This window comes from Saccopteryx leptura, chromosome 11 (genome assembly GCF_036850995.1).
Source record: "Saccopteryx leptura isolate mSacLep1 chromosome 11, mSacLep1_pri_phased_curated, whole genome shotgun sequence".
NCBI lineage: Eukaryota > Metazoa > Chordata > Mammalia > Chiroptera > Emballonuridae > Saccopteryx > Saccopteryx leptura.
In genome coordinates, this window is record NC_089513.1 from 44,959,642 (window position 1) to 44,977,433 (window position 17,792).

Here is a 17,792-nt window from a genome sequence, read left to right on the forward strand (position 1 = left end):
AAAAATAGCGGTTTTCTTCAATATCCAGCAGCTACTTAGAGAAAACTTGATCTCTCTAAATTCAAGGTACAGATCTTAAAAAAAAATTTTTGTAAATGTTTCATCTTAAAATAATTTCAGTTTTATTTACAAATAAGTTATAAACACAGAACAAAGAGTGCCTCTGTATCTATTATCCAACTTCTCAAAATGTTAATATCTTGCATGACCATAATTATCAAGAAATTAACTTGATGCAATACTATTAACTAATCTGTAGGCCTCACTCAAATTTGCCAAATGTCCCTCTAATAAATATATCTGGTCCAGGATCCAATTCAGGATCCTACACTGTACTTAATGTCATGTCTCCTCCAATCTGGGACAGTCTCTCCATCTTTCTTTGTCTTTCTCTGTCTTGACACTTATGGAAAGTACTGGCCAGTTATTTTGTTGCCTGTCCTTCAACTTGTGGTTGTCTCAGGATTCCCATGATAAAATCTGGGCTGTGTATTTTTGGTAAAAATAGAACAGAAGTAATGTGCTCTTCTTGGTGCATTATATCAGGAGGTACATGAGGTTGACATATCTGATTACTAGTGATGTTAACTTTGATCATTTGATTGAGATGAAGTCTGCCTGGTTCCTCCAATGTAATACTAATTTTCTGTTGGCAATTTTTAAGTATCTTATGGGAGATAAACTTTTGAGTAATTTGCAAAATATACTATTATTGTTTTTCATCATACTTGCACTAGTTTTAACTTCAACGATGATTTGTGCCTTCAACAATTATACAGCTGTCATTTTTGTCAAATGATTTTCTATTTCTAACATTCTTTCTACATTTAGTAATTGGACCTAAAAAAAGAACTATCCGTTTATTCCATGGGTAGAATAATTCATTATTATTTCATTGTTCAAGTTGTCCTAGATTTTGCCATTAGGAGGTTTTTTAAGTTCTCTTACACATTTTTTCAACACGCCCCCAATACTTTTTGAACATTTCCTTATTTTCTGACACTACAAGATGTTCCCAGCTCATATTGTACTTTGCAAATAACCTTGATTCCTTTTACTAGAGAATCCTCTTTAGAGAATCACTGTTTCTAGGTCCTCTCAGGGGGTCAAGCCTAGAAAATACATGTGTCCTCACACACATGAATACATATCTATATCTATTTTTTTTTCCTTTTTTCTGTATTTTTCTGAAGCTGGAAACGGGGAGAGACAGTCAGACAGACTCCCGCATGCGCCCGACCAGGATCCACCTGGCACGCCCACCAGGGGCGATGCTATGCCCATCCGGGGGGCGATGCTATGCCCATCCGGGGCGTCGCTCTGCCGCGACCAGAGCCACTCTAGAGCCTGGGGCAGAGGCCAAGGAGCCATCCCCAGCGCCCGGGCCATCCTTGCTCCAATGGAGCCCCGGCTGCGGGAGGGGAAGAGAGAGAACAGAGAGGAAGGAGGGGGGGGGGTGGAGAAGCAAATGGGCGCTTCTCCCGTGTGCCCTGGCCGGGAATCGAACCTGGGTCCCCCGCACGCCAGGCCGACGCTCTACCGCTGAGCCAACCGGCCAGGGCCTATATCTATTTTTATATGTATTAAAAACCATGAATTCATACTAATAACTTTAATTCCTATCCAGCAGCACAGGGTTCATTTTAACATTCTCCTTCTTCTTATTTGTAACTCCTTTCCCCTGACAGTCAGAAACTTGTCCCTCATTATCAATAACGCATTTACTTATTTGCTCAATCCTAGAATACATATGAAGTACAGTTATTAGTCTAAGGGAACCATGTTTATTTCATTTCCTTTGCCAGGTATTGTTCAGGAATGAGCACACAATAATCATCAGTGAGAGTAAGTCTGCTGGGGGTTGCTTCTGGCAAACTTTTATACTTAGTAAAAAGGGGCACAGGAAGTTCTGCAAGTGATAACTAGAATGATGACGACTATCTCCATGTTTTGCTGTGACTGAAGGTTAACAGGACAAGCCACAACACCAAAGAGGGCAGGAAACAAAAAAGACATAAATAGCTTAGGTCTTCAACGATTTCTAAGTCACTGAATAACGAGGCCTAGAATCTCCCTAAGGAAGAATAAGCCACTTCTGGTGGTGTTTTCCCCCTCACAGTACGAAATAATCCTAACTAAAAGATACATATCCTAAACTCACTTTTCAGAAATAATTTCCTCTCAAGTAAAGAAACATCCCCATGTGGAAACTAAACACAGGTCTACCACAGAAACAGAGAAATGGATTATTTATAGGTAAGGATGTTTAAAATACCATCTTTAAGGTTAGAACACATATATACTTTCAACAATGCAAAAACATTTGAAAGTGTCACTAATTAAAAATAATCAAAATATTATTCCTAAAAATTGTTTTAAAAATTTATTATTTTATATTTCTGAATCTAAGTCATCTTCTAACATTACTTTCTAGGTGTAAAGAAAAACTACAGTTTTCATTTTCAGAGTATAATGGGGAAAACAGCTAGTTTTGTTTGATGGGTGCTCGGTAAACTCTAGCTTTTGGCTGCAGCCTTGGAAGCTTTATGAATAGGAAATGACTGAGATCCACTGGTATATGCCATAAAGCAAATGCAATATTAGTCGAAATGACATTAATTCTTGTTATAGGTAATAATATTCATTCTACTATGCGTTGTTTCAGATTCCTGGATGTAGAAGCTCTAAAGAACCATGAGTAAAAATCTACTCCTGACTTAGAAAATCAACTGATTCTGGGCTTAACAACCAAAACAATTTGGAACCACTGGTAATTTCAAACAAATTAAAAGGGGTCTAGAGTATTTAGTTCCCATTTCCTACATGACTTTAGAAATCCAAAAATTATTCTGTCTCCCTTCCTTACAGTATCTTAAACTCCTCCAGGTGTTGATCATAGTTGAGAAAAGAATGGTGTTGACAGATCAAAATGAGTTTAAAGATCAGTTCCCATCTTAGTAAAAACTTTTTGGAAAAAATTATATTAAAATATATGAAAATATTAACTAAGACTATACTCAAACTAAGTTATTCTTTTTGCTTCAGAAGTTTGAAAAACTTACTGTCAACTAGCCACAATAAGCAAAGCTAATTTATCAATAAGACATTGAGGTCAAATAGGACATCAGTATCAATTACTTTACAAATAAGACATTAGTGTTATGTATTGATACTTACAAAATCCGTTCCTTCTTCAGCTTGGCTACTTTTACTTGTAAACCTGAAAAATATAAAGGAAAAAACTATTTTATTTATACATTTTACCATTTCTAAAGCAGTTAATCTAAATTTCTTTCTGAGTCTAATGCTCCACTATTAAGTCACTTCAGACTGCCCTCTGAATAATGAGCCAGGTCCCATTAGTTTCAGAAAGTTCTTTCTCTTACTTATACTCTGAAGTCGCAAAACTTTCTCTGTAACATTATTGCTTTTAGTCTACTATATGACAGCCAACTAGAATGAAATTTTTTCCCCCTAAAGTGAGTTACTTCCTTTCTAATAGCAGGGGCAAGCATGTAATTAGAAGTTCAGTATAAATGAAGGCCTATGTTCTAACACGGCCCATGCAGCATTTGCTAACAAGTGCTTATGTAGGCTCAAGTCTTCTGGGATTAAAATAGATTGTGGCAGGAAGGCCTGGACTAGAAGCAAAACTGCTTACAAAAAGTATGTACTTAACAAAGGGCACTTGTGTTTTTATCTCAAGATATGCTCTACGTATTTTTAATCTTGAGTGTGACACAAAATATAAAAGAAGACCACGGCCAATGGAATTCGGGTAGTTTGTGACAGACGCAGGCTGATGGACATTGAAACTGCAAGGAAGAAACAGATAAAATAGAGTGGCATTTTACATTTTCAGAAACAATAATTAAAAGGAGAAAATACAGCCATTAAACAACATGAAAATATATCCAACATCACTGACAACTAAATATAAATCCAAACAAAAAGAAACTTCTTAGCAAAATTATAATACCCAATGTTGACAAAAGTGTTATAAATCTACATTCCCATACGTGGCTGGATATATTATAAATTGACACAATTTTTTAGAAAGCAATTTAGGACTTTTCTTTGTGTGTGTGTGTGACAGAGACAGAGAGAGGGACATACAGACAGATTGATAGGAAGAGATGAGAAGCATCAATTCTTTGTTGCGGCACCTTCATTGTTCATTGATTGCCTTCTCATTAGTGCCTTGACCTGGGAGGCTACAGCACAGTGAGTGACCCCTTGCTCAAGCCAGCAACCATGGGGTCATGTCTATGATCCCAAGCTCAAGCCAGTGACCCCGTGTTCAAGCTGGCGAGCTGGCACGGCAACCTTGGGATTTTGAACCTCTGTCTTCTGTGTTCCAGCCTGATGCTCTATCCATTGCACCACCACCTGGTTAGGCAGGACTTTTTTTTTTTTTAAGAATTATATTACATCTTGGATTCTAACTTAAGAATATAATCCAGGCCCTGGCTGGTTGGCTTAGCGGTGGAGCATCGGCCTGGCGTGCAGGGGACCCCGGTTCGATTCCTGGCCAGGGCACATAGGAGAGGTGCCCATTTGCTTCTCCACCCCCCCCTTCCTCTCTGTCTCTCTCTTCCCCTCCCGCAGCCGGGGCTCCATTGGAGCGGGGATGGCCCGGGCGCTGGGGATGGCTCCTTGGCCTCTGCCCCAGGCACTAGAGTGGCTCTGGTCGCAGCGGAGCGACGCCCCGGAGGGGCAGAGCATTGCCCCCTGGTGGACAGAGCGTCGCCCCTGGTGGGCGTGCCGGGTGGATTCCGGTCGGGCGCATGCGGGAGTCTGTCTGGCTGTCTCTTCCCGTTTCCAGCTTTGGAGGAGTGAAAAAAAAAAAAAAAAAAGAATATAATCCAAATTATAATATAAAGAAACTCATAAAGACTAGTAAACAATATAGCAATATAAAATGCTTAAAATCAGATGTTTAAGTAAAATTTGATGAAATAATATACGGCTATTAACATCATTAAATAAAGTAATTAAGTCTATTTAACAATACTAAACTATTTGGTTTTGTCTATGCTATTGTCTGCAATGTGATTATCATAAAGGGGAGAAAGGCTTCTGTGTGTACTTTCTTTGGTACCTAAATCAACTTTTTTTACTATTCTATAATTTTCCCAGTTGTGAATATTTACTTACTTTTTAGAAATAATGCCTAGACTGGGAGACTGAACCCACAATATGATGCACAGAGACGTGCTGTAGAACTGGGCACCTGAAACCTGTAGAATTACCACTGCTACCCCAAGAAATTCAATTAAAAAATAATAATACATTGTCCCAAAAGTGTCTACACATTACACAAAAAATAAACTTGGGAAACTTTGATGTTACATAGTAAAAAGAAATTCTTAGGAAGTTTTAAATTTCTGTATCTACTCAAGAATTTATTTTATTTGGGGCAGAGATAGTCCCCAATAAATAGTTATTAGTTTACTGATTTCTAAAAAAATTTTTAAAGTATTATTTGCCTTTGGTAGTTTATAGATTAGAGTAAGTTATACATTTAGAAAAGTTTTCCATATACTGTAAACAGAAACATTAATAAATCTGTCATGTCTAAGAACAAGATTTTAATTATCTGTTTAATTTAGAACAATATTTTGAACAATATAATACAAATAAAGAGTTTTAAAAACAAACCTATATATTTCCCCATCATCTCCTCTTCCATGGTGCTAACTAGTGATGAAGTTAAGTCACATAGATACTGATATGAAAGCCACCTCTTCGTATTTCACCAAGTGAAAATAACTTAATGTCAGGAAATACAGATATTATGAAATTAATAAAGGCCCTAGAAAATTTTTTTGCATTACACTTTTGCCCTATATCTCAAATTTCTTTCTTTTTAAAAAATTTTTGAGAGTACGTTTATTAAAGCTGGGGACAGTGAAACAAGGAAAGGTTTAGGATGTAAGTAGCAACAGGAGAGCCCAGCCGGGGCTGCTCTGGCTCACTGGAAAGTCAGAGCAAAGGGGGCCATGGAGACAGGTTTGGGGGGTTAGCCCTGATGGGATGGAGCCAGGTTTAGGGGGTTAGCCCTGATGGGATGTTGCCGTCCATTGCCTCCCCAGTTGCAGGTCTTCCTGGGGACCATTAATGTTTAGGAATGCACGCCTGCGGGAGAAGAAGAGACGCAGAGGAAAAGGCACAAGGTGTTCTCCTGGTAGGAAGAGTGAGCCTCAAATTCCACTTCTAGGAAATATCTAACTGCTGTGATACATTTTATCCTCATTTCTATGACCTATAATATGAACAAATAAAATGTTATAAATAAAATAGTGAAAAAATCTTATAAATAAATCTAAAACCAAATGTTCACAACAACTTTATTCCTAATAGCCAAACACCAGAAACACCCCAAATGTCCTTAAATGTGTGTGAATTGTTGAAAAACCAAACTGTGGGACATCCTTGTACTACTCAGCAATAAAATGGAATGAAGTATTTCTATATGCAGGGACTTAGGTGGATCACAAGGGAATTAGACTAATAAACCCATATTAAAGGGTATAGCCTGTATTATTTCACTTAAATAACATTTTTTAAATGACAAAATGATAGGGATGGAGAACAGATTATGGGTGGCCAGAAGTTGGAGGTGTGGTAGGAAGGTGGCTGGGCACTTAAAAGGGTGGCATGACTTTGATTAAATTGCAAAGAACTGCCCTGGCCAGACAGCTTAGTTGGTTAGAGCATCATCCTGAAGCATGGAGGTTGCCTATTCAATCCCAGTCAGGGCACATACAGGAACAGATCTTTGTTCCTGTCTCTCTCTTTTTCTCTCTTGCTAAAATGAATAAACAAAACTTTAAATAAATAAATTGCAAAGAACTATATACACACACACTTAAGTGCATGTAAAACTGAAGGAATTTGAATAAAGTTAGTAGATTATACCAATGTCAACTTCTTGGTTGTGATATTGCACTATAGTTATTCAAGACACTACCATTGGGGAAAACTAGGTAAAGGGTATAAGGTATCTGTCTGTACTGTTTCTTACAGTTATATGTAAATCTATAAAAAGCTAAAAGAAATTATAAAAAAATAATTGCCCTAGGAGAGTTGGAAAACAAAATATAAAAAATAAAATAAAGGGAAAATATTCTCTAAGAATGTTAAAAATAAAAACTGGTGTGACCTTTTGATTTTTTTTAAACTACAGTCTGCAGTTTTCCACTCTCTTCTACCCTTCCCAAAGTATGTGAAAATTTACTTTTTGGCAGATTATCTTGTTTTCCGATTTTGGTTGACTAATAAAACTGGTCTGCCTTTAGAAGTGAAAAGTGCACCCGAAGATAAAATGGATTCTTGCCATGAACCACTAAAAAAAAAAAAAGAAACAATAGAAAATACATATAAACTTAAAAAGAAAATTCTTAGGAAATATGGAAAGACTATTCTTTTATCTTGTAAGCATTCAACACCTGTGAGGCATTTGTTCTGTCACGCACATCAGCCCTGAAACAGAGGTGTGTGTGTGTGTGTGTTTAAATTTTAGCATTTGCTATTCATCAAGTCAATTAGGCATCAACAATTAGAACCCCTATAAAGTGCTTTAATCCTGCTCCACACCCATCGGAAGGAATGAGGCTATACAACAATGCAGCTCCTGTACGAACAGGTAGTCTGTTCAACAAAGTATTTGGGATTGTAACACTGGCAACCTGAGATGCCTATTGAGGAAAGAGTGCTCAAAAGACCAAGCACTGTACTACAATTAACCCTACACCCACTCGTATGTGAATTTTGGGAGAAAATGAAAATTAAGGGGCCCATCTATATAGCTATAAAATATGAAACAAATTTAGGAATTCAAATATAAGAAAATCATTCCAAATAAAAATCACTGCGGTTAATTTTTACTTGTTTTAGTTGTCTATCCAGAACAGACCATATGTAACATACCTACTGTCATTTTAAACAAGTTATTTTGGTTTTGAATGATAAATTATAAGCCTAGTAACATACTTCTTGACAAACAGTGGCTTTATATAAAGCCCAAATAATTTAACTTCTACCAAAAATACCACTACTGGTATTTCTGTAATTGCCTAAGAAATTATTTCAATTCCAAAGATAAAACTCTTGTCTTTATGAGATACAGCAATATTTAGGGTGTGCTTAGTTCGCTCTTAAGATTTAATTATCCCAAAATGGATAAATTAGTTTTTGTAGATTTTATTGAATTTATGGATATTGATCCAAATGGAAAAATAACATGTGAGAGTTACTGATAGTATTCTTAATAACGAGAAGAACAATGATGTTATGGACCAAAATTATATGCAATTCCTTTCACTGTTAATTTGTGTAGTATTAAATAAATGCTATCCAAAAATCTTTTTGGAATTTTTGAGGAAACATCTGAAAATAATAAAAAGAATAATCCAAAACTGAGTCAAGAAATATTTATCCTGTCATATTAGAACCTGCATATATTCCCATTTCTTCAAAGGGGTTCCAATTGTCCCCCAAAATCTGCCTGATATTCTATGAAATGGATAACAATATTTACCAATATAAAAAATATCATTAGTTGTTGATGGCAGAACTTGTAATGGGCAAGAGACCATTTATTATAATGTGGCATTCTGTAGCCCAGGCTAGGTAACTCAGTTGGTTAGAGTGTCGTCCCCATGTACCAAGGTTACCGGTTTGATCCCCAGTCAGGGCACATACAAGAATCAACCAATGAATATATAAATAAGTGGAACAACAAATCAATGTTTCTCTCTCCCTCTCTTCTCTCTCTTAAATCAGTTACAAAAAAAAATGGTGGCATCCTGAAAAATATTCTAAATTCCATTTTGTGAGCTATGTTTTAAAATATAAACTTGATACTCAAAAAGCCTTAAAAAGTCAAAAGAAAACTGTACCCAAATGAATACTTTATTAAAACTTTTAAAATTTAAAGAATTCTGAAGTTTCTATTAAATTCTATTAAAACTTGTTAATTCTGAATTCAAAGTGTAAAGACTATATATTATCAACAACAAAATGGTCTGGTTAGCATATTATTATTCTTCAACAAAAGTTCAGAGACTTTATTATTCCCTAGTTTTAAAATAAATGCATGTAGCTTATTATATTCTTGTGATCAGTATACATATTACCTTGAATACGATATGCTTTTGCTATTGGTTTATTATGTTTTGGTCAAGTAAAAAAAAAAAGCTTGAGATATATACAGCAGGGTATTCAGATGGATCTAAGTTTCTATGGGTAGACTTTCTTGGATATCTAAGTAAAAATTATATATATCAAGTACTACCATTCATAATATTACTTTTCTTTTTTTTTTAAACTGATGTTAAGGTTTAAAATTAATAAGTCAATTCTGATTTCTATATACTGTATACTTCAAAACCTGTAAAGTCTGGACAAGTCCATGTTTGATGTCTTTCAAATAGCCTCAAATACTGGTTTCTCCAAGTGGATCCCCTACCTTAAAATAAAATTAAGCACCCTTTAGGCATGTCTTTGATGTCATCCCACAGAGGATCTAATTTTCAATGGAACTATGTGAAACACATTGACAGAGGACTCCTAGAACATCCTGCTCTCAGGCTGACAGCTGCGGGGTGGGGGAGTCAGGGGCTGGTTGGGAGGACTGAGCAAAAAGAAACAAAACTCACGGGCACGGACAATAGTGTGGTGACTGCAAGAGGAGGGAAAGGTGGGAAATGATGGAGGAGGGTATAGGAGGAATAAAAAGTAATAAGGAAAAATAAAATAAAAAATAAAATATCCTGCTCTCAGCGAACTTGCCTAGCTCCAACTAAAATTTTAAAAAATAGTACTCATTCAATACCTGTAAAATGATTTAAAATTGAAACAGTACCCTGATCAATATATTATAACATACCAGAGATTGTCTTCTCTCACCAGCTCAAACATATACCCAACACCTATCATTCATAAAGCACATGGATATTAACCAAATATATTAACAACAACTGCTGTATTCCTCTCTTAAAGTTTTTCAGGGAATATAAAGACACCCAGGAGTGTGAGGACTAAGTGTAGCTACAAAAAGAACAATTTTAAAAAGTTATGTACTATGTAACATTTGTGAGATTTACATTTTCTATAATCTGATGAATATGGCATATTGTTCCTATCAAACAATATCAAAAAATAAAAATAAAAAATAAAAAATATTTATTTTCCTGAATGCTTTCTCATCATAAAATAGAGTTCTCCTAAAGATCCTGTAATACCAAGAAAAATGAAGAAATCTGCCAAATATGTTATCCCTGTTAAAGGCTTAAGAGTAAAACTGGCTCAGTTTTAAGTGAGTATGTGTAAAAATTCTACAATGACAATGATGTGCAACATGAAAAACAAGCATGGTTTAATAAAGTAAAATATCAATAATAGCAAAAATAAGCCAAGTATAAAACATTATGTACAATGATCACAACAATACAGTAAGCTACGTGCACATCTTTTAAAACTAGAAAAGAATTAACAAATGTCATTCTGTTGAATGGTGGCTTATTTTTTCTTTCCCAACTTTCTATACTATATAGTATTTTCTAAAAACAGAATATTTGAAGTAAATAGTAGTATAGTATTTCAGTTTTAGATACATAATTTTGATATTTTCATATAATATTGAGACTTTAAAAACTGACATTATGAAAATTATCTATTAATCCAGCTATAAACTATACAATTCATTTAGATACTATTTACTAATTTTTTTACTATGTGCCAAGCACTTTTACCTACAGGGGATGTGGAGGTGAATAAGATACAGACTCTGAATAATAAATATTTAATGGTTGCCTTATAACCAGTTATAATACAGAAAGTAATTATATGAAGAATAAAGTATTTAACCTTACGCTTGAAGATGGCAGAATACTAATTCTTCACTATCAAATGTTTAATAAAAACTCAAGTACATCTGGTTCTATTTAAATTACATCAAAAAACTGCATTTGCTTCACTTCCAGGTCACAAAGAATAAGCTTTACATATAATACGCAATTCCGATAATAGCTGCTTGAAGCTATTCTTATTAGTAAGTCTACATGTTGGGGTTACAGTATTATAAATCAAAAGGAAGAGATTGCTGTTCTTAGACAAAAGTTGGGATACATTATTTATACCTTCCCAGTTAAGGAAAAAAAGTACAAGTAGCTAGTTACATTGTTGTAATCAGAGTTATCAAGACAGATGTCCGGTAACTGGCTTATTTTTACTATTATTTCATTATATATTTACATTGTATAAATATTTTTCCTGAAGAAAAGAAATACAATGCCCACAAAAATCTCCTGTGCCTTCTTCACTGTTATATCTTCAGCAACTGCTACTATTCCTAGTATATAATTTGATAACTACTCATTGAATGAATGACTAATTAATACTAAAACTTAGAATCTTTCTTCAATGTTTCACACTAGATTTTCTATGAGAAAATAGTTTAGTTAAGTGAAGAGCAGAATTAATGTAAAATATTTATATTTGCCCTGGACATATGACCAAAAGAACATCACTTTAAAATCAGACCTTTATCACTAACAACAAATTTGGAACTACACTGGAAAAAAATCAAGATTTATTAATCAAGCCCTGGCCCGCTGGCCCAGTGGTAGAGCATTGGCCAGGCATGCAGGAGTCCCGGGTTCGATTCCTGGCCAAGGCACACAGGAGAAGTGCCCATCTGCTTCTTCACTCCTTCCCCTCTCCTTCCTCTCTCTCTCTTCCCCTCCCGCAGCTAAGGCTCCACTGGAGCAAGGTTGGCATGGGCACTGAGGATGGCTCCATGGCCTCTGCCTCAGGTGCTAGAATGGCTCTGGTTGCAACAGAGCAACGCCCCAGATGGGCAGAGCATCGTCCCCTGGTGGGCATGCCGGGTGGATCCCAGTCGGGCGCATGCGGGAGTCTGGCTGACTGCCTCTCTGTTTCCAACTTCAGAAAAATACAAAAAAAAAAAAATTATTAATCAAATACAGCATGGAGATGTCTTTTAAGTTGAAGAAACCAACTAAGAAAGACATGTTAGATAAGTGGGAACATTGAACCCTATCATCTATCTACATGATACCAGAGAATTTGTTTTGTTAGTGTGATAATGCCAATTTTTTTTTTTTTTTTTGCTAAAGAAAGATTATTGGACTATACATAAGTATTTAGAGATGAAATTGTGTTAAAGAGTTCAAAATAACTGAGTGGGAGAGGGATGAAGAAGTACATGGAATACAGGGAAAATAAGACGGCCTGTGTACTGACAATGGCTAAAGTCGAGTGAGGGTATCATTATGCTATTTCCTTTAGATTTATTTATGTGTAATAGTTCCTAAAATAAAAAAAATTTGTAAACCTTAAATGAGAAAAAAACATGGATGAACACACACACACAAATATGTGTATGTGCATGTGGGGGAAAGGGATAATTTTTCTCTACTTGCTTTGTGTTTTGACATTTTTAGAAAGAAAGCTTAAAGTTTAAAAAAATATATAAAACAATAGTAATTCCACGATATCTGGATTTCAAAATGAACACTACTGTGCCCTGACTGTATCAGCAATCCTGTATGCTGAAAGAGGTTTTCAATGAAAACATGGATCAGAATAACCTATCAAAAAATGAGCATAATAAAAAATATATGAATATAACAGAGCAGTAAAGAATGCGGATGAAGTAGTAAAGGCAGTTAAACTCCAACTTTTCATTAAAAAATTTAAGAGTTTTTAAAGTTTATCTCAGCAAGAATTTCAAAACTACAATTAAGAAATGAAGACATTCAGAAAAGTTGCAGGATACAAATTCAACATGTAAAAATCAGAGGTGTTTCTATAGACTCCCAATGAACAATCTGAAAAGGAAATTAAGAAAACAATTCCATTTACAATAGTATCCAAAAGAATAAAATACTTAGAAATAAGCTTAATCAGGGAGATGAAAGATGTATACAATAAAAACTACAAAGTGTTGCTAAAACAAATTAAAAACATAAATAAATGGAAAGACATCTCCTGATCATAGACTGGAAAACTTACTAAGATGTTAATACTCCTGAAAGTGATCTAGAGTCTATGCCATCTCCATCAAAATCCCAATGATGTTTTCTGCACAAACAGAAAAATCTGTACTAAAAATCATATGGAATCTCAAGGGATCCTGAATAGTCAAAAAAAACTTGAAAAAGAACAAAGTTGAAGGTTACGTACTCTCTGATTTCAAAACTTAATATAGAGCTACAGTAAGCAAAACTGTAATACTGGCATAAAGACAGACATACAGATCAATGGAACAGAATAGAGGCCAGAAATAAATTCTTGCATACATGATCAATCTGTTTTAGACAAGGGTGCCAAAACCATTAATGGGGAAAGGACAGTCTCTTTAATAAATGATGCTGGGAATATTAAAAATCCACATGCAAAAAAAATGAAGTTGAATCCTGATCTTACACCATACACAAAATTTAACTCAAAATGGACCAAAGACCTAAACATAACAACTAAAACTATAATAATACTTTTAAAGAAAACATAAGGTAGCCTGACCAGGTGGTGGCACAGTGGATAGAGCTTCGGACTGGGATGTGGAGGACCCAGGTTCAAGACCCTGAGGTCGCCAGCTTGGGCACAGGCTCATCTGGTTTGAGCAAAAGCTCACCAGCTTGGACCCAATGTTGCTGGCTCGAGCAAGGGGTCACTCGGTCTGTTGAAGGCCCACGGTCAAGACACATATGAGAAAGCAATCAATGAACAACTAAGGAGCCGCAACGAAAAACTGATGATTGATGCTTCTCATCTCTCTCCATTCCTGTCTGTCTATCCCTATCTATCCCTCTCTCTGACTCTCTCTGTCTCTGTAAAAAAAAAACAAAAAACAACAACAACAAAAAAACACATAAGGCAATAGCTTAATGACATTGAATTTGGCAACAATTCCTTGGATATAATATCAAAAGTACAGGCAACAACAAGAGATGAATTAAACTATACCAAAATTTAAATCTCCTGTGCATCAAAGGACATAATAGAGCAGTGGTAGTCAACCTGGTCCCTACCGCCCACTAGTGGGCATTCTAGCTTTCATGGTAGGTGGTAGTGGAGCAACCAAAGTATAAATAAAAAGATAGATTTAACTATAGCAAGTTGTTTTATCAAGATTTATTCTGCCAAACTTAGCGAAAATCCAACATAGAGTACTTGGTAAGTAACTATTATTATATGCTTAACTTGCTGTAACTCTGCTTTATAAATTTTATAAAGTAAAGTTACTTCCCTATTTTATAAATCACCATTACTGTGGAACCGATGGGTGGTTAGAAAATTCTACTACTAACAGAGATACAAAAGTGGGTGGTAGGTATAAAAAGGTTGACTACTCCTGCAATAGAGTGAAAAAGCAATCCAGAGAATGGGAGAAAATATGTCCAAATCACTTATCTAATAAGAGATTAATATCCAGAACATTAAAAAAAACTCCCATAACTCAACAACAAAAAAAACCAACCTGATTAAAATATAGGCAAAGGTTTTGAATAGACATTTATCCAAAGATACACAAATGGCCAATAAATACAGACAAAGATGCTCAACATCACTAATCATTGAGGAAATGCAAATAAAACCACAAAGAGATACCACCTCACATCCACTAGGAAGGCTATGACGATCAAAAGGACCGGGAAGGAGAAAGGGTCATGGCTATGAGCCTGCACTCAAGCTGGCGGCCTCGGGGTCTCGAACTTGGGTCCTCAGCATCCCAGGTCAACGCTCTATTCACTGTGCCACCACCTGGTCAGACTCATGACAATTCTTTTTTGTTTTTTTTGTTTGGTTTTTTTACTCATTTTTAGAGAGGAGAGAGAGAGAAGGGGGAGGAGCTGGAAGCATCAACTCCCATATGTGCCTTGACCAGGCAAGCCCAGGGTTTCGAATCAGCGACCTCAGCATTTCCAGGTTGACACTTTATCCACTGTGCCAGCCACCACAGGTCAGGCCGACAATTCTTTTTTAAAGTAAGTATCCACACTCCTCCCCCTCACCAAAAAGGTGGAAAGTAAGAATTTTCTAAGATTTCCTAATCATTTAAATTTTTTTGTGTTATTTTGGTCATTCTTTTTCTGTTTCCTCCAAGAAATCAGCAGTTTAAAGATACCACAAAGGGGATAATAACTATTCAGTATGTGAAACATCTACAACTTTTTTGTAGTAACCCATTGTCTCTAATTGGTATGGTCCACAGCAGGAGTTGATAGTACGCAATGTCTGCTGCTTCAGAATGATAGCAACAGCTAACACATATATTGCTGACAATGTGCCAGATGCTCTTCCAAATGCTTTACAGGTATTAAGCTATTTAGCATGAGGTAGCTATAATTAGTATATTTATTTTGGGTAAGGAGTCTAAGGCACTATAAAGTTAAATAGCTTGCACAAGGTTACCACCTCTGTTCAAGTGGTGGGTATGGCTTTCGGATATTGATAGTCTAGACCAGGGGTCCCCAAACTACGGCCCACGGGCCGCATGCAGCCCCCTGAGGCCATTTATCCGGCCCCCACCGCACTTCGGAAGGGGCATCTCTTTCATTAGTTGTCAGTGAGAGGCGCATAGTTAGCATAGTTCCCATTGAAAACTGGTCTGTTTGTTGATTTAAATTTACTTGTTCTTTATTTTAAATATTGTATTTGTTCCAGTTTTGTTTTTTTACTTTAAAATAAGATATGTGTAGTGTGGGATTTGTTCATAGTTTTTTTTATAGTCCGGCCCTCCAACAGTCTGAGGGACAGTGAACTGGCCCCCTGTGTAAAAAGTTTGGGGACCCCTGGTCTAGGTAGAGAATCCATGGATTTAACCACTGCATCACATGGCCTCTTTCTCAGCACAGCACTATTCCCATTCACTTGCATTCAATGAGTAGTCACTCAAAATGAAAGTTTCAGACTTAATCCTAAAGATAAGGCACGATGACAATACTGCCTTCAGCACGGTACATACTGGTTAGACTTAATTCAATTGTAAAGCCTGGTCTATCAGTAAAGCATAATCCCTCCCTGCCCCCATCACACACACCTGGTTCTAGATATTCCCAAATAAAATGGTATACTTCAAAATCCCTTAAAACTAAGACTGTACAAGATTTGTTTTTATTCACAAGGTCTGGCACATAGTAAGTGCCCCCCAAAACATTTCTTGAACAAGTATTTCCAAATATACTGGGGCTTGCAAGAATACTTCTGGGGTTTATATTACAGAACCCATTAATTAATGAGTCCATTATCATGAGGTTTTGCCAAAACCTAAATGTACCATGAAAATGTTCCAACACAGACCCACATATTATACTTTAGATTCAGGTGAATCATGTTTTAATGGTACTTTACTATAATGTTAAAACTATAAAGTACTATAAAGTATCTATGGCTGTAAGAAAGAAATATAATACGAAGTATTTCCCCCACATGGGAAAAATTTATTACATTAAAGTCACAGAATTAGATAGGTATATTAAAGCTTAGTATCAAACCAATGAGATCTTTGAGCTGTTAGACAAAATTAGTTATTATTATCATCACAGTGTCAGCACAATACTGCTGTAAGTATTGAAAAAAAGATTTTACCTTGAACTTCTTTATCATGAAACTCCTTTAGTTTTGTCCAAAGATCCTTAAAGTCATTAGATATATCTGCAGAACTAGGGCTTCCACAACTGCTTCCAGAGATGTTCATCTTGCTTTAATACGCTCCGCACTTCTAAATTTGTCTAATGTTTTCTGACCTTTTCTGTTACATTATATAGGTATGAAATTGCCTTTGGACAGCTGAAACACCTGAAACGACAGATTGCAACATAAATAAACCCTGCATTTACCTTTATGTTAATTTGAGCCCAGCCAGCTCTTCGCAAGTTTTCCTTATTTACCTACAATCAATAACTTTGAGAATGTGTGTGTGTGTGTGGGGGGGGGTGATGAAAGAAGATAATTATGGTGAGAAAAGCTCTGATTTCAGCAATCTGGACTTCAGTTAAGATAAATTTTCAGGCAAACTTTCTCTTGCGCCTACTAGAAGGAAGTAACTACCTAAATTATGTTAAATTGAAAGGATTCTGATAAGACAGGTTTGTAATTATTCACGGTCAGTATTGATACACCCTTCTATAAGGATTTACTGTTCTTTACACTTTTAAGTCAATACAGAGTACAACAATATTGAACCAAAAATTGAAAAAACATTCTAAAATTTTCTTGATTTAACAAATATTCACATATATATACACATCTGTATAAGTACAGAGATAGACATTAAAAAGAGCAAGAAAGATGACTGACATATTAACACTTGAGTATCTGAATAGGTTTCTCACATAATCAGTGAGCAAGACACACAGCAAAGATCTATGAACACAGAAACACAATGCTAGGAAAAGGATTCCCCACAGATGGAGCTCAGGTTGTGATGCCAATAACTACAAAATACTGCCAATAACCAAAAGTAGGTAACTTAATTATTTATATTGAGTAAATAGTGTAAACAAGGTTTTAGTTACTTTATTTTAAAATGCCCAGTATGGGCACTGGCTAGGTAAGAGTGTGATCTGGATACACCAAGGTTGGGGGTTAAGGGCACATACAAGAATCAACCAATGAATGCATAAATAAACAAAACAACAAAGCAATGTTTCTTTCCCTCCCCCACTTCCTCTCGGTCTCTCTAATAAGTAAATAATTAATTTAAAATGCATGGTAGTAAATTATTTAAAACCAGTAGTGTAAAAAAAAGTGCCCTTTAA

General features: G+C 35.8%; 1 protein-coding gene across 4 annotated transcripts in view; it reads right to left on the reverse strand.

Annotated features, from left to right (window-relative positions):
• Positions 1–17,792, reverse strand: part of RBBP8 (RB binding protein 8, endonuclease) — a 107,454-nt gene that overhangs the window by 66,408 nt on the left and 23,254 nt on the right. For all 4 annotated transcript variants that reach the window (XM_066352535.1, XM_066352537.1, XM_066352536.1 and 1 more), the window contains 2 exons: positions 16,621–16,830; positions 3,178–3,220 (listed from right to left, as the gene is read on the reverse strand). In XM_066352535.1, the coding sequence (XP_066208632.1) occupies positions 3,178–3,220; positions 16,621–16,729 (152 nt within the window). In that variant the 5' untranslated portion in view covers positions 16,730–16,830. The remainder of the gene's footprint in view (positions 1–3,177; positions 3,221–16,620; positions 16,831–17,792) is intronic.